General features: G+C 44.2%; 1 protein-coding gene across 3 annotated transcripts in view; it reads left to right on the plus strand.

Moving 5' to 3' along the window:
- Positions 1-20,723, plus strand: part of ACTN1 (actinin alpha 1) — a 50,418-nt gene extending 29,695 nt beyond the window's left edge. Inside the window, exons 8-21 of one of the 3 annotated variants that reach the window (XM_009279293.1) lie at positions 2,669-2,761; positions 3,914-4,144; positions 4,686-4,833; positions 5,418-5,568; positions 7,794-7,902; positions 8,390-8,530; positions 10,516-10,698; positions 11,439-11,573; positions 12,434-12,613; positions 13,534-13,680; positions 15,652-15,732; positions 16,284-16,349; positions 17,851-18,009; positions 19,832-20,723. In XM_009279293.1, the coding sequence (XP_009277568.1) occupies positions 2,669-2,761; positions 3,914-4,144; positions 4,686-4,833; positions 5,418-5,568; positions 7,794-7,902; positions 8,390-8,530; positions 10,516-10,698; positions 11,439-11,573; positions 12,434-12,613; positions 13,534-13,680; positions 15,652-15,732; positions 16,284-16,349; positions 17,851-18,009; positions 19,832-19,990 (1,983 nt within the window). In that variant the 3' untranslated portion in view covers positions 19,991-20,723. The remainder of the gene's footprint in view (positions 1-2,668; positions 2,762-3,913; positions 4,145-4,685; positions 4,834-5,417; positions 5,569-7,793; positions 7,903-8,389; positions 8,531-10,515; positions 10,699-11,438; positions 11,574-12,433; positions 12,614-13,533; positions 13,681-15,651; positions 15,733-16,283; positions 16,350-17,850; positions 18,010-19,831) is intronic. The other 2 variants (XM_009279291.1, XM_009279292.2) reach the window with 2 other exon arrangements.
- Positions 20,724-21,821: the final 1,098 nt, after the last annotated feature.

Here is a 21,821-nt window from a genome sequence, read left to right on the forward strand (position 1 = left end):
TGTCAGCATGACACTGCACCAAAGCTGATCAGGTTCTCTGAGAATACAGATATGCAGCTTCCAGACTTGAGGATGGTGCATCTTCTCAGTGCTGCTCCATGCCTTGTGGACATCCTGGCTTGTTTGGAGCCAGCGTGAGCATCCTAAATGTATCATTGCCTTTAGCAGTGTGAGGAAGCCAAAATGGCTTTTTCCACTCCACTAATGAACGTGTAGGGGGAGCTGCCTTGGCCTTATGTAAACATCTTGGCGTGCCACTCTTACCTGAAAGTGTTTCACTGAGGTTGCCATCACCACAGATCAGCTCATTAGCAGCAGTGTGGGAGGTATTTGTGGAGGTTACCTGAAAGCACCGGGATCCTTTTGTCCTACCTTGCTCAGACCAAGTCAGTGTAACTGCTCATGACATTAATGGTGATAGTGGCCGCAGAGCCTTTCCTGCTGCTGCAGCGGCACACTGTTGCATAGAGCAGTCTGGAGTAGGCAAGAACCATTGAGAAGCAAGTACTAGTAGGGGAGAGAAAGCCTCTACACTTCAGCTGTTAGGATAATACAAATAGTGTCGTAATTGCTGACATTCAGAGGGCTTTTGTGTTTGGGCAGATGTTCAACACTCATATATACACACACACGTATTTAAAAACTTTGGCAGCTGGAGGAAATCTATGGTTGGATACACGTAAATATGCCTCCGTGAAATGGGGTCCCTCCTGCACAGCTGGCTGCTGCTGCAGTGAGCTCCTGGCGTGTAAAAAGGAGAGAGTTGAGTGTGCAGGGAGCTCCTCTCCTGGGACAATTGAGATAAACATTTGGCACCACCAGTTCCCTGCAGTCACTAGACACATCATGGTAGGGCTCTGGCAATGTCTTGCTGACATGCTATTTGGTCCCATGTCTATAAAGTTTTCTCTGGATATCAAAAAGCACTCCATTAAAGTACAAACTTTAGTTAAAAACAGATCAAAGTACAAGCTTTCTTAAATGTAACCATCATTTGCACTTTTTACAGATTTTTTTTTTTTAAGTGAAATTGCTCTTTCTCCTGTACAGGTCCCTCTGATGTGTTTTAAATTAGTTAATATCTGTGTATCTGCTAACTGGCCCGCTTTAGTGAAGGGACAGATGACTGAATATATGTTTTTACAGCTTCTTACAAATGAATAAGATTGCCAGATCCTCTGGGACCTTAGCTATCCATACATCACTGTATAGCCTATGACTTTATTGCTATTCTTGCTGCCTCGCATCAGCTGCAAAAATTAGAGGATTTTTCTCAAATGGCCTTGGAGATTGAATAAACAGATAATAAAAGGCCTTTTAAAAATAGAAAAAGGTTGAAACTTGCCAGCTATAAGCTCAGCAAAACTTCTTTTGGCATCAGTCCCACACATAGTTTTAAGGGAAGACACAGCATTCGCAATTGATCTGTTGTAGTGTTGGCATGTGCCCTCTCCTCTTCATCTCCACTTAGCCTCTGTAAGGAGGACTATTCCATAGGGGTCCTATGGGTAGCTCTAGCATCTTCCCCGGGCACCAGGGTGATAGCTGTACTGTGCTAAGAGGGTGCTGAGCAATCCCGTGACACCCATCACAGGGGCACATCCTCCGAGGCTTTGTGGCATGGTATCTACCATGATAATGATAAAGGGAGCTGATATCCACAGATACATGCTGTGCAAGGATCAGCCTGCTGTATGTTCCCCATGCCAAACACATGCATGGCACTCCAGGGCAGACTGACTGCTCCTGAGTTCATAGCTGGGATTTTTCTGATCCTTACTTTGTTCCAAATTCATGTTTTAACGCGTTCAGCTCCCTGCAGGGAACAAGGTTTTTGTCCCAAAATGGCGGGGGGGGGGAGACACCCTAAATAGTAACCACAGTCTCTTTTTTGGTGAGACTTGTTTTGGGAGAGTAAGCAGAAAGATTACTCAGAAAGGGGAAAAAAAAAAACCTCTTCTCAGCTGGATCATGAGACCCTGAATACATGGTAGGTGTCATGCAGTAAGATGCTGGAGGAGGTGGCCCTGTAATGAGTGCCAGAAATACAGGGAAAGCTGAAAGACAGCTCTGCTGGGCAGAATTTAAGGTTAAGAAGAGTATCTACCACTTCATCTTCCAAACAAAATCAGGAATTTTCCAAAGTCCAGTCTATGGATCAACTCTGTTTAGGTAGTTCTTTCCTGGGGTAAAAGCATGTAGAGTCTCTCATCAGCTTGACACCACTCAGTTACTGGTGTTGCAGTTCTGAATGCTGGTGAGGGGAGTGGTGGTGGTGGCAGAAACCTCCTGTCTTTGTAAAGAGGCAAGCCAGGGTTGTCTGGTAGGAAGCAAACATCAGGGCCCTCTCCTAGGAGCAGCTTCAGAAAAGGCATAGATATGTGGTTGTCTCACAACGCATAGGGTGGGATCAGTATTGCTGAGAATGTCTGAAGGAACGTATTCACCTGAGAAAGGAAAAATAAATTATTATAGAAGGTCAGATGGAAAGCAAAGAGGTCAGGACAGACGTTTCAAAGCGCAGACAGGTTGCTAGAGCCAAGGGTAGGAGACTTTACCCGCAGGTATGTAGCAGGAAGCTAAGCTGCAAGCTTTGGTTTGTTGTTTTGGTGTTTTGTTTTGTTTTTTTCACACTTTTCCCTTCTTCCATTTTTCTTCTCTTTGTCAGGCGGAGACAGCAGCAAATCGTATCTGCAAGGTGCTGGCAGTCAACCAAGAAAACGAACAGCTCATGGAAGACTATGAAAAACTGGCCAGTGATGTAGGTGTCCATGGTGCTGGTGGTTTCTGGGTGGTGGTATGTGGAAAGGAATTGCATTTAATGCTGATAGCTAATCTTGGGGAATGCTGTTGGCGCATATTTCCCTGGAAAATTCTTTTTTTCTCCTTCTAGCTTGAGAAAAATGAAAGATCGAACTTACCTTAAAGGCAAGAGCAATCTACTTTAAAACAGAAAGCTTCTATAGATCAGCTTTGAGTTTCTCAGTTTATCAAGAGCAGACGCAGAAATGCTAAAATTAAAAGAAAACATCAAGCTGGTTTAACTTGCATTCCTCAGGACTATACAACTTTATAACGTCTTTCATACAAATTGTATGCCGATCTACTGCAGAAGTCAAGAATTGGATCAGAGAGAATGGAAGTTAGAGATAATTGAGGAAAGAAATATGCATTTGCTGATAGTTTGAAAGAATCTGTGTAAGAAACAAGCTGGAGGCTGCTTTGGTTAACAGAGAAGGCTGACAGACTGACAGCTGTGAAACTACAGAAGTGACCAAATGTGGACTGGAGTGTGTTTGTGGAAGATAAGTAGGGATGGGAAGATGGAGAACAGAAAGGCAAACATAGCCCATGAGCCTGGTTTCAGCCTGGTCTGAAAAGCATAGTACACTACTCCACTCACACTATAGACTGACCATTGCATTAGCATTTTGCCAGCTCCCCAGATAGGTTTGCTAAGGAGGGCTTATTCAAAGAGCAACACTGACTTCAAGGAAGCTAGAGTGGGAAAAGTGTAACTGGAGGCAAGAACTTGATTTCTCCTGTCAGACCTTTCTGGAGATAATATGACTTACAGCATCCTTTAGTTATGCAACACTCCAGCAAAACTCTAAGGCTTTAGCATAATCTGAGGACATAGTTTGGTCCTGATTGTGCGAAAGCTATGCCTTAAGCATGTTGGATCGGCAGTGCTGCAATAAGCGGTACTACTTAGCGTGGTAGGGAATGAGCTGCTCATTTAAAAAAAAAGTACTTCCAAAAAAGCTGGCAAACTTTTCTTTACAAGCCCTGCTGGTGGCAGAATCTTTCTGACAGCAAACATAAAAGTAAATGGTGCCTAATGAGATCAGAGCAACACCTGTAGTTTTAACGCAATTTTCAGTTCAAGGCTTCTTGTCATTGCTCTTTCCAGCTGCTGGAGTGGATCCGTCGCACCATCCCCTGGCTGGAGAACCGGGCCCCAGAGAACACCATGCAAGCCATGCAGCAGAAACTGGAGGACTTCCGGGACTACCGCCGCCTGCACAAGCCCCCCAAGGTCCAAGAGAAGTGCCAACTTGAGATCAATTTCAACACTTTGCAGACCAAGCTGCGGCTCAGCAACAGGCCAGCCTTCATGCCTTCAGAAGGGAAAATGGTCTCGGTGAGTGCAGATAACTGCTCGTATATACCCCCAACCATGTCTAAAAACTGGGACTCCTTTTCTGCCCATGGGTGGGCAAAGCATGCCCACCTTCAGCGTGAGCTACTCTGTGGTAGGAACCCTACAGAATATAGTTCAGTGAGGCCATAATAAGAGAGGATCAAGCAATCATTGCTTCCCTGTACCTAAACCAGACTCTGAGGCTCTTCACAAGTTGCATGCCTTTATGAGGAGATGTCTGGGTGCCTCTCATTTTTTCTAATTGAAAAATGGTTGGGTTTTGTTGAAGTTTCATGTGGGGAAGTGTTTCGAGAGGGACTCTCGTGCAGACAGGTATATCCTGACACTGCTAGTCCTGCTTATCTTAAGTCTGGCACGTCATCTTCCTGACCTGTCTGCACAGCCCTGTGAGATTAAAAGCCCACATCCACTCCCTCCAACCAATTGGAGCCATGTAGCTCATGGAGACTAATGCTGACGTACATCTTCCCCCCCCCCCCATCTTCTAATCTGCCTTTTCTTCTTGTGCTCCTGTCTCTAGGATATAAACAATGCCTGGGGTGGCCTAGAGCAGGCCGAGAAGGGCTATGAGGAGTGGTTGTTGAATGAGATCCGGAGGCTAGAGAGGCTGGATCACCTGGCAGAGAAGTTCCGGCAGAAAGCATCCATTCATGAGTCCTGGACAGATGGTAATGCCAAGCTACATGCTTCCTATTGCCTGACATAGTGCTGTCCATTACATAGGGAGGAAGAGATGGATCATACATAGGTCCTTCCATGAGATTTTCCTCTCGAGAATGCTAGGTTCTTTTCTTATAATAATGATGCATGAAAATCAGCTTGATCTCTGCTCTGCTACATCATGTGGCCACATTGGCATTCCCGAACTGTTGCAAAGTGAGAACTTTGGATAGAAAAGAGCTACAGAGCAGAGGAAAAGTTACCGTACAGTAAATGCTACAGTTGGCATTTACAGAACCAGCATAGCCCAGTTTGCCTACTGAGACAAGTCTAGTATAAACTGTGACAGCACTGGCTTGAGCTGCATTACATGCCCTTCTCTGTTCTTAATGGCAAACTTGCACTCTGTGGTTTGAAAATGAGGATTGTGCATCTCTAGGCCAGCACGTGTGAGGGCAAACCTTGGGCAGGGTGTCTGGAGTGGGGCAGATGCCCTTTTGAGGGCACACGGGGCTGCCTCGGTGGTGGGGAGCTGGCTTTGGGGGCATTGGGTCTTGTCCTTCATTCTCCTGTCCTTTGGCTCCCTCCCCAGGTAAGGAAGCAATGCTGCAGCAGAAGGATTACGAAACTGCTACCCTCTCGGAGATAAAGGCCCTGCTGAAGAAACACGAGGCTTTTGAGAGCGACCTGGCTGCACACCAGGACCGCGTGGAACAGATTGCTGCTATTGCACAAGAGCTGAAGTACGGCACCCCAGCACACGTCCCATCCTTGGGGCCAGAGAGGCTTAATCAGCTTTGCCCTCTGCCCTCTGGAGAGCCATAAATCAATCCCCATACAAAAATGTTGGGAAGTCCCAGTGTTTCCAAACAGTATCTAGGATACTGCTCTCCAGTATCCGGACGCACCAGAAGAGCAGGCCAGAAAACAGATGAGTTGTGGGTGCTGATGAGGGGGCGGCAGAATTACATTCCCAAGCCAAGTTTCCATACTCTTCCAGCTCGTTATGCTGCTGTGAACCCTTTCCTAAAGAGTCTGACCTGCCGCTGGTGCCTGCTAGGTTTCAGAGTTGTAACGCCGTCATACTTTTCCAGGAACAGAAGGAAACGGCAGAGGATAGCAGGCTCTTAGTTTGCTCTCTTTTATCAAAAAAATCCTCTTTATTCTGGCAGGAAAAAAACCTGCTGATGCTTGAGCCCATCATGGCCTCTGCTGCCACCCCGGCCCTTTGCCCCAGGAGTACTGCACTATGTGCACTCTGGTCGGCACTTGCTCCAGGGCATCCTCACAGCAGCTCAGCTCCCTCCCTGCTTCCCCTGGCTTGGAAAACTTCACCTCCACTCCCTTTCCTGGAGTGACAAGTGATGCAAGTTACTAGGAGAAATGGGGTCTCCTCACTGCGGGAGGTTGATTGCTAGGGATAGCAGGCAGGTAAAGAGCTGGCCTCTGCAGCACAGGGAGAGAGATTTTGAAACCCTGCATGTTTCTTGGCAAAAACAGTCTGTATAACTTGGCTTTGACTTTGTTTCCTATTTTAAAAATATTTATATATCGCACTGGCCTACCTCAAGTTAGTGTCTAGGCTAAGATCAGTAGTCTTGGGCCGAAGGACTATTTTTCTCTAAAAAATCAGGATTATTGGATCAAGATCATTATCTCCTTTAACAACACGGATTTACAGAATTGCTCCCTTGTCCACTGGAGGATTGACCTTGGAACAGGAGGAGGGTTCAAGGCAATCCTCCATGTCAGTAAGATTAAAACCGAGGCTGGCTAGTCAGCAAGCATTAGCTGACCTGCCACTTCCAAAGCACATGCTACATGCCAGCCAAAGCAGCTGCAGCTCTAAGAGCAACAGGGAAGGCTGGGCCCTAAGCTGGGGGAGAGGTGATTTCTTCCAAAGTGTGAGAACAGTGGGCTCTGCCATCCTTCCAAAAGCCATCTTCCATCTCAGCAAAGAGGTCATACCCTGAAAAACCATGGCTGAGCTCTTTTCTCCCCCAGAAATACACTGCCAGGGAGATGGAGAGGGTCTGGAGGAAGCCGCTGCGGCTGCCTGTGCCAGGCATGTCTGGGGGCACGGCACATTCCACTCCCCGGCAGTAGCAGTCCAGCACGGGTGCATTACAAGCCAGGCTTTCAGAAGCAGTTCTTTCATCTGCAGAGCTGGCTCTGCAGCAAAGTAGATCAAGGAACTGATCTGGATTAAAAACCCAGCAAAGAAAAAGTTATTTTTAGCCCAAATCAGTTTCCTGACTAGTTTACCACAAGATTCCACCAACAGTTGTGCCCACACACCTCAGGAGGGCAATACAATGGTGGGAAGAAACAAGGCTAGGGGAGGCAAGAGGAAACTGTTTAAATCTGCATTACTGCTTAGAAAAATGCTCATCAGATGGCCCAGGGTCACTCAGTGGCCCAGGGTCACTCAGTAGCCCAGTGAGTTACTCCACTTCCTCTTTCGAGGCTGACACTTCCAGCTTGGCTGGTCTCCCTCTGCCTGCAGGTTTCTCCCTCTTTGACTGTGTGCAGAACCAAGAGCACAAAGCGATACAAGACCACAAGCTTCAGCTTACCCCGCGCAGGTAGTTAGCCTGCACGATGTTCTTAAGCAGAATATGGGCCATATTGCTGTGCTCATAATCTGCTTATTCCCATCTTGAGCAAAAGTCTATACTCTCTTCCCCCAGTGCCAAGTTATTCCCATCAGGCAGCCAGCACCAGTGTTTGTTGAGGCCTTGGGTGGTGGTTGTTTTTCTTCCTGTTCTGTGCTGTTTGATGTACCATAACATACAGTGTCTCCAAAACTAGATACTGCCGTCTTCCTGGCTCGCTTTACTTGCAGAGACCATGAGCTCTGCATGTCTGAATCTGTCCTCAAGGCTGATAAAGATTTCTAATGGGTTTCTCTTTCTTCTCCAAAAGGTCTTTATTTGACTTCTTGTACTTTTTTCCCCACCCCGTATAGTGAGCTGGACTATTACGACTCTCCCAGTGTCAATGCCAGGTGCCAGAAGATCTGTGATCAGTGGGATAATCTGGGTGCCCTAACCCAGAAACGTAGAGAAGCCTTGGAGGTGAGACATGTTACAAGTTGGACCTTTGGGATTACATGGGTAGGTCATTTTGTGGGAATCAAGCTGCAGTGGGCATAAGCAACCAGTTTCAGCTCTTTTGTGCATGCCTAGAACATCCCAGACTGTAAACGAGGGTTACATTTCAGTATATTTAGCCTGCTTTTTCCCTTCCAGCCAAATTGTGGTGCCATTTGTTTGCTCAGGCTATTGATTTATTTCTACTTTTCTGTGTTTTGTAATTTCGTTCTGCTTAGAAAGACTGTCCTTGTTTTGTTTTATTTCAAAGGACCTCAGATTTTTCCCTCAGAGGAAAAAATCCATCCTGTGTGTAATCTCTTAACAGCAGAGAGACTTTTACTGTAGTACCATCCTGGGAGCACCAAGGAGGTCTGAAAGGAAGGAGCAGCTCAGACAACCCACATATCTATGTGATTATTCTTCTCTAACCATCTTTCCTGATTTTCTTTCTTTTTTTGTGCATGCCCAGAGGACAGAGAAGCTACTGGAAACAATTGACCAGTTGTACCTGGAATATGCCAAACGAGCTGCCCCTTTCAATAACTGGATGGAAGGGGCCATGGAGGACCTGCAGGATACATTCATTGTTCACACCATCGAGGAGATCCAGGTACAGAGCAGTCGTTTGCACCAGTCGGGCTGGGATAGAGAGAAGTCGGGGGTCTCCTGGATTCCTAGTGGTGTCATATTTGTAGGTTATGTTCTGGTGCTTCTGCTCTAGTGAGTGAGCCTTAGCAAGAGAAACAATAAGGAGTATGTTTATCCTTGATTTCCTCCAAAAACCTGGATCTGAATAGGTATGAAACATGCTCACACCATCCTAGCTGGACACAAAGAACTGAAAGTGGATTTTTCAGTGTAACTCCAGAGTGTTATTAATGAAAGCCTGAAAATTGAGAGAATCTTTGAGGGTCTTGTGCGGGTTTTTTTTAACCCACATGAGCAAAGCTTAGTGCTGCTCACAGGTTCTGCAGGTCAGTTGTCCCGTGTAATGTCATGTCCAGGTCATTTGGTCCTATGTGATAGGATGTGCCATGAGGGCACATGTTGAGCTGCCAGCTCGGTTTCGGTGCTGAGCACAAGAAAAATCAGAATTGTCCCTTTGGTGGTGGATTACCATTTGAAGCGGAAGTTGTCTTGCCTCCTGCAAGACGACAGAGACAGTATCTCAGTTTTCCCCCTTCTGAAAGGGTGTTATGAAAGCAACTTGAGGTACCTACGGGTAATTTTCAGACCTTTGAGAGCAGGAATTACTCTTCCCTGGGTTGCAGTGGCAACTTCTATTTCTCCTGCTTGATGGGCTCATGAAAAGAATCCAAGTCAGCTCTTTGCAGGAATGGCTGACAGCAACGTGGCAATCAGTGAGGCAGCGAATGGGAGACCAACTGAGGACACTATGTAGCCAGGGGGGCGGAGGGGTAGTGAAATAGCCCTAGCCTAGTATCAGCTCTGTTACTGAGCTGCTACTTGTTTCTTCCACCCTTCCCTCCTGAACAAAGGGGTTCATTAAATCTTTCATAATGCAGAAAAAATCTGAACAGCATTTAAACACTTCCATCATCTCTTTGTGACTGTTTGCAGTATCTTTTCCAGCCCCCTAGACTTGCATTACATCTCTATGGCCACTGCAGCAGCTGCAAAGTAATGAGTCACTGTGTAAGGAAGCAATTTTACAAAAAGTAGTTACTATGTGTGTGTTGTAAGAGAGGGGTCAATCATGTGGTTTACTTTCATTCCCTCTTCTGTCCACACTGTTCCGTCGATTATCCCTGCACATGCCTCTCTGTCCCCCATTCATTTTGCTGCCTCTTTCCCTGGGTTTGCTTCCCTAGTCTTGATCTTCCAGGCTTCTGGGATTAAGTACCTTACAGGCCTGTAGAAGCAGTGGGAGATGAGCCAGGACCAACTGGCTTGTCAGCTGTCCACAAACTACCAGCAGGCGTGCCCCCACCATCGGTCCTTGGAGCACAATCCGGGCACGACAGCAAGACTGGGAACAGAAAGGGCCTGTTGTGTTCAGGGAGAAGGAGCTGTTTTTCAGCAGCAGGAGCATATGTTGCCTGTGCGAGTTTGCTGTTGGCTGGAAGACCTTTACCTAGTTCTAACTGACTCTGATAAGACTGAATCTGACTCTTATTATTCATCTGGACTTACCTTAGGTGTAGAACTAGTACATACATAGTAGGAGAAGAAAAACATGGCGCATTTACAGTAGTGAGACATGACTGCTTTAAAGTAATGCTAGTAGTCAGATCTTCTTCCCAAAGGGTCTGACAGGCAGTCACTGAGCGGTGTTGGAGAAATAGTTCCCCCTAAATTATGAGCCAGAATTATTCCACCATTTTTTGGGACGTGACCTCTGTCCCTGGTCAACATGGGACAGAAACAGAGGAAAAACGAGACTTCACATCATTTAACTACTCAAAACAGCCTGTTTAGTGATGCTGAGAGAACCTGAAAAGTGTATTAGAGTAGCCTGCTTTGTATCGGAATATGTAAGCTTTTGCAGTCACTTCTGCAGGGATACATTTGCTGAAGAGGCTATTCAGTGACTAATGCTCTTACCCTCCCTTTGCTTCTGCCTTCCTTCTGCAGGGATTGACCACAGCCCACGAACAGTTCAAAGCCACTTTGCCAGATGCCGACAAGGAGCGACAGGCCATCCTGGGAATCCACAATGAAGTCTCAAAGATTGTCCAGACATACCATGTCAACATGGCAGGAACGAATCCTTACACTACAATCACCCCACACGAGATCAATGGCAAATGGGAACATGTGAGTTCTTTCTAACCTTGCAAGTTAGTGTGGGAGGATGCCACTGCTCAGTCGCTGGGGCCCCAGGAAATGGATTATTTACTCTTCAGTTACTCTCTCATGCTTACTGCTGAGGTTTGTTGGGGGGTTTTTTGTCATTTGTTTTCGGCTCAATTACCATGTGCTTGGAAAGTCGAAGAGATCTTTCATATAAATGTCTAAGGGGTGTCAGATCCCTTTTACTTGCTATTTTTATAATGAAAGATGCTAAATTAAAAGCTTTAAGGTTTTCAGTCCTCAGTTGACCTGACAAGCAAGTAAGTATGGCATGTGAGTCAGTATCCTTTTTCACCATTCAACCCTTCACATGTTTTATCTCCACAGCCAAGTAGCCTTCCCTTGCTGTAATCCTAAGAGAGCAGCTACTCTCCATACCAGCTGTGCTGATGGTTCTTACTACCAAGCAAGATCACCAAAGTCAGATCTGAACAGGGTCCTGCAATTCAGTTAACATGAGCCACCAGAAACCCAAGTAGTGAATGGAAGCTTCTGGTCTTCCATGGCCAAAGATGAGTTTGCAGCATGCATCCTACAGCAGATAGGATTCACGTTCCATGAGCCTTCCCACTGTGTCCTAAACCATATGACTGCTTGTTTTCAGTGCAAACACCCACTCCTCCCTTCCTTGCGGCAATTTCTACATTTACTATACATGTGCCTTTGTATGTATAAACGGCACGCTTTGTTACTCTTTGCTGTAGGTGCGGCAACTGGTTCCCAGAAGGGATCAAGCCCTGATGGAAGAACATGCTCGACAGCAGCAAAATGAACGACTTCGTAAACAGTTTGGTGCACAGGCCAATGTCATTGGACCCTGGATCCAGACCAAGATGGAGGTAGTGCTTTGCTCATTTTGAAACAGTCTGTTTTCTTCTGTGATCTTCACTGATACTCTTATCCGTGGTCTTTCTTGACCACTGTCACGGTCATTCTTCCTTCAGGTTACAGCAAGAGAAACTTTCATAGAAAATATGGAGAATCCCAAGATTGATATCGGTTACTGAAGTGCTTGTACTTTTCTTCCCCTAACTCTTTAATACAGAGATAAAAAACATGACTTAAAATGGGGAACACTGGTATTTTAATAGAGTTGTGTTTATATGCAGCAAGTTAAAGACCCTACATCAGAAGCATATTTTGTGTAACTGCTTTCACAGCAATGGTCTTGATACACATGACAAAATAAATACAATTAGCCTAGCAAACATCAACAGAGGAGACATATTTTTAAGGGACATCTTCTCTCTTTAGGTAAGATTTGAGTTAAAGGAATTGGAGTTGATGAAATGGAAAAATATGAAGCTATTACTGATGGCAGGAGCTGTAAAGAAGAGAGCAATTACAGAAATATGTCTGTATGAAGGGACTAAGTTAGTGGCAGATAGTACATCAGAAAAAGATCTGGCTTGGTACATTACTAGCTTATGGACTGCAGTTTCCTTTTTTTTTTTTGTATCCTTGTATTAGACACATCTCATGTGACTCACCTCACTTGGAAAATGTTCAGGGCTCTGCTAAAATTTTTGCTGACACTGTTTTGGCTCATTTAAAGTAACTGCTCCATGAGTTTTTTTGGTTTGTGTTTTTTTTTTTGAATCATCATCCTGTGTGAGCATGAAATAGCTGCAATAAATGTCAGACATGTTGAGGCTTGTCCTTCCAATGGGGTCTAACTCCTTTGGCTTTGCTAATGCAGGAGATTGGCCGCATTTCGATAGAGATGCATGGGACCCTCGAAGACCAGCTCAACCACTTGCGGCAGTATGAGAAAAGCATTGTGAATTACAAACCAAAGATTGACCAGTTGGAAGGAGATCACCAACAGATCCAGGAAGCGCTTATCTTTGACAACAAGCACACCAACTACACCATGGAGGTAAAAGTTTTGGCAGCAGATCAGCCAGCCTCATCTGCTGTGGCCAGTTAGCATCAGCCACATCTAGCTCTGGCAACGTGTTGTGGTTCTCAGGAAAATGGAGAGCTTGGCAATGTGGCCAAGCATGCAACAGCATGTCACTGAATTTTTTTTTTTGCCTTGCTATACTTCATGCTAATCCATTCCAATGTACTTCCAAATAAAGACAGTAGAAATAACCTGAATGACATCAACAGTATTGCTTGAAAAATTGGCTGGTCTCATTTCTCCTGCCACCCAATTGTGGCAGCCTATTAGCTGGGATTAGAAAGACCAGGGAAGTGCTGGCAATTTTGAGCTGCCACAGCCTGGCAAAAGAAAAAAGTCCAAGAAAAGCTTTTTAAAATTGGAGTCTGGCTTTCTGTTGACAACATGAGGTTTCTTGGAATCAATCTGAGTTCAACATGAGTCCAGCAGAACACAGACAAGCTTTGAAACTTGTCTTTTGGTTTCTGGCCAGCTCTCCATTAAGCAACAGCAGAGGCAGTGGAGCACTAGTGTCTTCCAAGGACTGTGGTTTATTTATTTTCTTGGTAAGGAGAGTTTTCTGCCCAACTACGTCCTAGAAGCACTGGGTTTGATTCTCATTTTTGTTAAAGGCCCCCAATATGTTGCTCTGACAAGGCAAAGGAACTTTGCAATAGGACCAAGACTTTCTTAAGAACAGGAATTGGCCTCTTCAATATTTTTTTCTGTCAAAATTCAGATTTTAAACATCTGATTGGCTCACACTGCAGATGAGAAGGAAGCTTTTCTGAGCAAATGGACTTCTCCTGCCTTGGCCACCAGGATCATTTGGTTTGCAACAAGTGGCACATTTGATCCACTGGCCTCAGAGGCAGAAGAGCTAATTTAAAAATTGTCCTGTCCTCTTTTTCCAGCATATCCGAGTGGGCTGGGAGCAGTTACTAACAACAATTGCTAGAACCATCAATGAAGTGGAAAACCAGATTCTGACCCGTGATGCCAAAGGAATCAGCCAGGAACAGATGAATGAGTTCCGGGCTTCTTTCAACCATTTCGACAGGGTAAGTCAGTGCTGACTGCAGCTTGGTAAACTACAAGCTTCCATGTAGACTGCACAGTGCAATAAAAAACAAGCAGTCACTGTGGTAAAACTAGATCAATAGAAGATGTTTCATTCTTAGAAACGCCACTCCTGTGGAGCAGTCATTCCTGTGAAGACTGCTAAGTCATCATTAGGCTGGGAGGAGAAGTATATCTTCACAGGAAACTAAGTTTCCTGGTAAAGCTGAAGTATGGAAAAGTTTGAAGGCTTATTTAGGAAATTAGACTTTTACCCCATCTTCTCCAGAGAGCAGATTATTATCTTGATTTATAAAATTCTCTGGAGCAGCTGTCCTGCACTCTGACATACCATCACATAAACCTGTATTGAAGAAACCAGTATTGCTCTTGTATGGAGCAAACAGGAGGATCTATTCATACCACGGCATTGCGTGATGTAGATAAACCCTGATGTAAAGTCTGCCTTGCCTTACTGTGGAAATACATGCCAAGGCACTAACGGGTGCAGTAAGAAAGGAATTCCTTAAAGGAAATTCTCCTCCCCTCAACTTGCCAGCCTGTCTGCAGCTCTTCCTTCTACAACCCGAATCACAAAGGTGTCATGCAGGGAAGCAGAGACAGCAGCCCAAGCCTGAAACCGGCTCCATTATCAATCCCTTCAATGTTGTCTGGGAATCTATGAGCAGCCTGCAGAGATACTAAGTCAGTGATGCAAATATAGGTTGCTGTCCACCACTTGCTGCACCAGCCAGACTGTTTGAAAGGTCTCCAGAGAACAGGGCTGCAGCCTGCCCTCAGAGATTGGCAACACTTTCAGATTGCTGAACACTGGCTATTTCAGCCCTTCTCTAGCTGCCTAAGAAAAACGAAAACCATGGCTTCTTTTCTTAGCAGAGGGAACCATACAGCCCTGTAGATTTTATATTTTCACCTTCGTATCGCTTGCCCCTTCCTCCACAACAGTCTGAATGATAATGCAGAGAGAACATGGGCTTCCCATCTTCAACTGTGTATTTGATTTATGAAGGCTTAACGCTGACTTTAAAAGCTGATTTTTTGAGGAAAGTCGCTTGGAATTGGTCCCACCATCCTGTCTGTAGCTTCCTTGATCTGGCCAGAGATGGTGGTGGCAGGCAGGGGCTCTTCAGTGCTTGGGGGCTGTCCTGAGCTAAAATTCTGCAAGGTGGATGGGGATTCTCAGTTCCTGTGGTAGCTTGCATATAGTTTGATGGGTATGTCTAAACAGTGGGGGAGCGGGGAATGAGCAAAGGGAAGAGCAGCTGCCAAGCTGTGCTGTGCTGTACAGCAGTGCTGTTTGCAGAGCTGAGCACTTGAAATAGCTTTACCAGTCAAAGCTCCACCTCGTGCAGGTCTCATAAATACAGCCATAACACTGTTCCCCTGAGCTTCAGCTGTTTTTCCTTGTCTGTTCCTGGGATGCCCTGACAGCTAAGCTTCCTTGGGTGTGTTGCCAAACATACCTGTCCTCACCTACTCCTTTAGTGAGACTTTTGACTAGAAGATTAAGGCAATGCTTCCCACTGTCTCTGCCTGCTTACCTGCACTCTGGGTTACTAGTGAAACACAGGGCTTCTGGCACTATGGATAACAAGCAGTGACGCAAGTAATTCACTTGGGAGATGGAGATCTTGAGGCTTCTGAGCATCAACTGTTTTTGTCGTCCAAATGCTCTCAAGATGTGATGAGCATCTCTGAGAAGGAACTGTTCCAAGAGCATTTTTATCACATCCTGAAATGTCATTGTGATATCTAATGTTGTGCACTTTTTATTTTTCTTCCCTGTCTTTCTATCTGCATGTCATTCTTCCTCTCCCTCTCTCCTCACCCACTGCATGGTGCACCTGTTTGTTGTCCTCCCTTTGATCTTCTCTGTGTCTCCCTTCCTTCTGCCCCACACCGTCACCCCACTGGCACTGCATGTCCTGCTGCCTGGCACACCGCATAACCAGGACCACTCCGGCACACTTGGCCCTGAGGAATTCAAAGCCTGTCTCATCAGCTTGGGTTACGATATTGGAAACGATGCACAGGTACTGAATGCTAGTGGTGAACACAGCCAGATGTTAAACTGTGAAAAAATAACAGTTTTTTCCTTTCTTTTCTTGTTTGTCTTAATCCATCTGTCATTGCTGTTCTTGTGTTTGACTATATATACATCACTATTCTATACTACTACCTCTCTAAATGTACTTTGGTATCTATTCCTTCTTAATTCCCTAATTGTTTGTCTTGGGAGAATTCCTTTTATGTCTTCAAACTATTCCATTTACTTCTGTGTCACTTAACGCTCCTTTTCTTGTCCATCCCTCAATCTGTCTTGCTTGATGTCTTCATTCCTTTTTTTCACCATCAATATGTTCTTATGTGTAAACTGTTCCATGTCCAAAACCACCTTTGCTTCTTCATGGTTTCACAAACTACCTTTCCTCTGTTGTTTTTCATTGTCCTGTAAATCCTTCCTTCCTTCCATCTTCTCCCCCCTGAAACTCATTCTTTGTAATGTCTCCTGTGGGTTCATTTCTCCTTGGACTGGTCTCGTTTTCTCTCTTGGCTTTTTCCATCTTTGCATCATTCCCTGTAGAAGAAGACTGGTATGATGGATTGTGAAGATTTCCGAGCCTGCCTTATCTCCATGGGTTACAATATGGTAATGTAGAGCCCTCTGTAACTCCTGTTCAAAGCGATTCTTGTAGGCACCTTCAAAAATAAAGGGAGAATGTGTAGTGAGTCAAGGTAAATATAGCCTTATTTTCCAGAATTATCAGCAATGGATGTTAAATCTAGTATTAGTTCTACATGTAAAATTCTTGTCTCGCAGCGGTAGCTGAAGGTAAAAAAAATGGAAATCATTGTCTCATTCCTGTGTATTTCAAATAAGAATTATATTTATCAAACTGTGTAGCTACAAGTGGAAGAAACAATAAACTTCCTCGTATCAGTACCTGCGCTCTGCACAGCACACACAACCTCCCCAGCCCTAAGTATCAGTTGAACTCATCTGGAAGTATACACGACCTGATTTCTGAATACACTCAAACACTGCACCTCTCATTCCTGCCATTTATTTCACATCTCTCTTCCTGTACTTGTAAGTAAGTTCAGGTTCCAGTCATCCTCCCCATAGCTTTTCCCTCACCAGAGTACCTGCATATTCAGAACAGTACCATGTGGCACCTTGAGAGGCACGATAACTAATAGGAAGAGCTTCACCGAAGACTGATGCTCGTGAAAGGGCAGAGGAGTGTGGTGCAAAAATATTTAGCTGTACTCTCAGTATCTTTGCTCCTGATGTCAGGCAAAGCAGTGTTTATTCATCTTACTCATCAGCCCAGTATAAATACAGACTTCAATGTAGCGTGCCAAGCCACAGTAACATTTGATTAGATACCTTAATTACTCTTGAAGGTATACTGGTTTAGGTGTGTTAGAAGAGCCTGTTCCCAGGAGAAGACGCAGCTCTGCTCTCCCCTCCTCCTTACCTGGGGAGGAAGGAGTCCCAGAGATGACAATAGATGATCTTCCGTTTATATGCAAAAAAAAATGCAGAAAACTACGCTACAAGGTTTTGGCTTCTGTAGCAAACTTCTCTGTAGGATCTTCCTTGTAAAGGCTACTTCCCTGGGCTACTCCAGATATGTAAGTCATCCTTTCCAATGTCTGTCTAGTTCAGATGAACCAGATACTATTAAAGACCCAGAGACGTTTCTTCTGGTGTTTTCTATTCTGGCAGCTGAATAGAACTGTAAAAGTTCTCTTTTAGTAAATGAAAGTAAAAGGATTTGAGGAATGCAGATCTTCAAATATTGCTACAGACATCTAGCATGACATGTATTACATAAAAATTTGCGTGTTCCCCTGAAGTCTGTGTGATACTGTTCCCTGATAGGAGCATTGTCCTAGAGCTAGATGGAGCTGGATGTTATCCTAGGGCACAGCTGAGAATATTTTATTCCAAAGGACAAATGAGCGGGAAGCATTTTATACATAAGAGCAAGCTAAAAAAGAATATCCTGATTAAAAAAAAACAGAAGTGGTTTCTATTTGGCTTTGTTTTTCTAGCTGTGAGATATGCTGCTGAACAGTTTCTCCCCACTTTCATAGCACTGCCGCCCAAATGTCCAGGCTTACGTGACTCTCTTGTTCTCCAGGGAGAGGCAGAGTTTGCCCGCATCATGAGCATCGTCGACCCTAACCGCTTGGGTGTAGTGACGTTCCAGGCCTTCATCGACTTCATGTCCCGGGAAACAGCAGATACAGATACTGCTGACCAGGTTATGGCTTCCTTCAAGATCCTGGCTGGAGATAAGGTCAGGCTCCACACCTTCTTTTCCTGCATCTGCATTGCTCCTGCTTTCCTTTTTCTCTCTTGTCTCCGAGAGAAAGTGTCGAGGGAAGCACTCTCTAGCATGGAGGGTATTTTCACAGGAACATTGTGCAGTGCTGGAGGAGTGCAAGGCGAAAGTGTGGGTTAATGAGCAGCCTGCCAAGGCACTCGAAAGTCCTGTTCAGCTGTCAGTCAGAACTTTGCTGCCCACTCTTGCTTTAAAAATTTAATTAAGAGCTTGGTTGCGATTTGTTATTTTAAAATGTGTGAACAAATTCAACAGATGGTTCTTGATTAGTCTTGAAAAACTATTAATTACTGACAGCTGTAAACCTGAGATGATCTTTCTCAGATATAGTGTCACTATCAGTTGTTATACAATCAATAGCAGATTTTCATTGAGGATATGCTGTGTCTGCAAGAGGAGCATCTGTTAATCATAGAAATTGGTCAAAAGTAGGAAAACTCACAGGATGATACTAAAAGTATTACTTTTCTGAATTTGCATCATCAGTGCAACCAGCTGATAAAAGATTATTTAATCTTATTTTTCTTATATAACATCCCCACTAATCTTTTAAGGAATTGAACAAATATGTACATGCAATATTGATATATCTGTATTTGCTAATGATTTTATTAATCTCACTTGAAATGTAGGATACCATTTCTCAGATTGTAATGAGTTGCCCTTAAATCCAGTACTGGTTTCCATGTTTCACTAATAATCTTTTCATAATCTGTAGTGTAGAAACCCATGATATCCATCCTTTAGGCATCTACCTGACTGAAGCCAGTCCTATTGCCTGAAAATTCCACATTATTCAGATGAGCTAATCACTGAATAAATCGGTACTTTTGGATACAGTATTACTTACTAACTCTTTTACTCTGTACAGTACATTAAATATATTTGTCAGTGTTTAATATGCTCTAGTGACTATAACATGAATCAGACAGTATTTCATTATGAAGAAAAATACCTCTTACTCACTCCAATCATTAAACTGAAAGGCAAGGGGGGGGGGGGGAAAAAAAAAAAAAAGTCACAGGAGAGAGAGCGATGTTGTGAAACCTGAACCATTATTCAGACGACTGCAAATGCCCATGAGTCAGTTAGCTAAAGACAACACAGTGGTTAGCAAACAGGCAGCTACTGTTACTTACTGCATGGAGAGAAGCCAAGCTACCTCAGCGCAGCTCAGTGAGTCTCCAGAAGCCGAATTCACGTAAGAAGTTTTGCTCGTTTATTAAAAATGTCTGCTGTGAAAGGCAAGGATTGTTGGGGGAACTGTGGAAGCAATACAGAGTGTTTGCCTGTCTGCTGTCTGCATTGGTGCCACCAACCAGAGCTAGTGGGGACAGCTCCTTTCCTTGCTCTGAAGAGAGGGAACGGCAACTCCCAAACAGCACAAGCAGCTGTTACCTCCTGCCAGTGAGGGACAGGATCCAAATGAAGTTTCTGCTTCCTCCCATTGGCTTTCAGCAGGACCTCCACTATCAGCGGGAAGGCACAGTCTTACACTAACAACTTACCTTACTTAACTCCAGGTCTTTTCTTTAGGTGTGCCAGCATCTCTCCTGCAAAAGCAATATTTCTCTCCGTTGTAAAAAACATTTTCTTGTCCAGATGGTAGGGAGTGACCAGAGAGCTCCCTGTGTGGGTGTACAGTACTAGTCTAGTTGTTGGGGTCCTGCCCCTGACTGTTCGTCTGCTGTCCTGGGGGGACAGGGGGTGGTTGTCCCTCTGAGGAAGGTCAGTTTTCTGAAAGTAACGATCGCCTTATCATTTGTCCTCATTGCAGAACTACATCACTGTGGATGAATTACGGCGGGAACTGCCTCCTGATCAGGCTGAATATTGCATTGCTAGAATGGCACCCTACAACGGCCGTGATGCTGTACCCGGTGCCCTTGACTACATGTCCTTCTCCACGGCACTCTACGGCGAAAGTGACCTTTAACTTTTTTCTGTCCCACCACACGCTCCCTCCCCTCTCCCCCGTCCGACACGCCCTTCTTTCTCTTTGCAAAGCAGCCTCTGCTCCGCTCTTTTTTGTGTTTCCCCGTTTTGCTTCAGATAACAGATCACATTTTTAAGTGGGGGGGAGGACATTGACATGGCACCGCCTACCTTGCCCTTGAAATGACAGTTTACAAAATTATTTTGTGCAAAAAAGTTAAGTTTTAAAAAGAACAGACATATTTTATTATAGAAAAAGGTATTTTTCTCCACCAGATTGAAACTTAAAAAGAAAATGTTAAAATATTGCACCAAATATTTTTTGTTGTGACATAAAGTCGAGCACAATGTTACATTCCATCCTTTCCAAAAAGAACCAAACAACAACAAAAAGCCACTTGTTCTGTTAACTTTTACATTTGCGTATGTCTCTTTTATCACGTTTATCTTGGGAGGGGGGAAGGCACACAAGTGCATGTGTTTGCTGGTTCACTCATTTCATGAAAATATTTTATGATAAACTTTTGAAATTGCTGTGTTTTCTAGGGAAAAAATAATGTACACAGCTCATGTTTTCATATTTAATTAAAAAATACAATATGCCTCCTATGTTTATCAGTGCACAACTTTTTTTGTTGCTGAGAGTTGTCTGGTTTCAGAACATGAAGCTTAAGAGTTGATAACTTTGATATTGCTTGTCACAAACCATATTAAAAATTTCTTGTGATAACAAATCTAGACTTTATTCATTTGTATAGTAAAATTGTTTAATCCTATTTAGTTGAAACCACAAACACAACAAAGAGAATCCAAAATTAATGTTTTTTAAATTCAAATTACAATATTTTAAAGGTAAACTTGCTTTCCCCCTTAACCTTGTCATTCTTGTTGAACGATGTTGGAATTTTCACAGCTTTCTTACTACTTTAAATTAATGTCTTATATAATTTTTAATTATCCCTGATACACCCACATCTCTAGGAACAATATTCTTGTTACTCCTTAAAAACCAGCACAGAACTAGTTATTAGACCAGTGCAAACAAACAACCGCCGCATCTTGAACCATCTGTGGAAAATTTCTCCACTGTTCTATGCTCAGCATTGAATATCTCACTGCTCTTGATATCACATCTTCTGACATTATAAATTCTTCCAGAGCCCTCAAGATCATCTTTGTACTGGACATTTGAAAGAAACTAGCCTTCAGAACAACTCCTTTGGGACCCTTAATGAGTCATAAAGTATACTCACACACGCACGTGCCTGAAAATCAGCAAAGGGAAGGAGCCTAATCCCTTCCCAGCCATCTCCTATTAAAGGTGCATTTCCTGCCCTCCCGCAACTTTTTTAGGAAACGTGGAGTTAGGAGCAAAAAACTGCATTACTGCTTCATGACATGTTTCAAGTGAGTGGTTTTTAGGTATAACTACATACTGCTGTCTCCAGTCCTGAAGGCAGGTTTTATTTTGAAGTAACGACTGCAGGAGTGGAGAATTCATGCACAGATTCACAAGGAGCTCCTGAAGCTCTCAGTATCACTGCCCTCTGTTCTCCAGGGCAGAGCTAAGTTCTGAGAAAGGCGTTGCACATAGCGGGTTGGGGTTCAGCACAGCTTTCTGGTTTGTTCCTGACCTTGAGTAGGACACAATAAAAATCACAGCAGTGTGTTGTGATGTATCCTAACCTGACAGTATCTGCATACTGTATTTGGGAGAGGGGATGCTAATGTCTGCTACCACGCTTCTTCCAGGAGACACCAAGGCCTGTGTTCTCCTGTAGGCTGGATAATGTGTTTGCAGAGGGTGTGCAAGTGAGCATCATTTAGCTTCA

The sequence above is a fragment of the Aptenodytes forsteri genome, unplaced genomic scaffold, assembly GCF_000699145.1.
Source record: "Aptenodytes forsteri isolate BGI_AS27 unplaced genomic scaffold, ASM69914v1 Scaffold3, whole genome shotgun sequence".
Lineage (NCBI taxonomy): Eukaryota > Metazoa > Chordata > Aves > Sphenisciformes > Spheniscidae > Aptenodytes > Aptenodytes forsteri.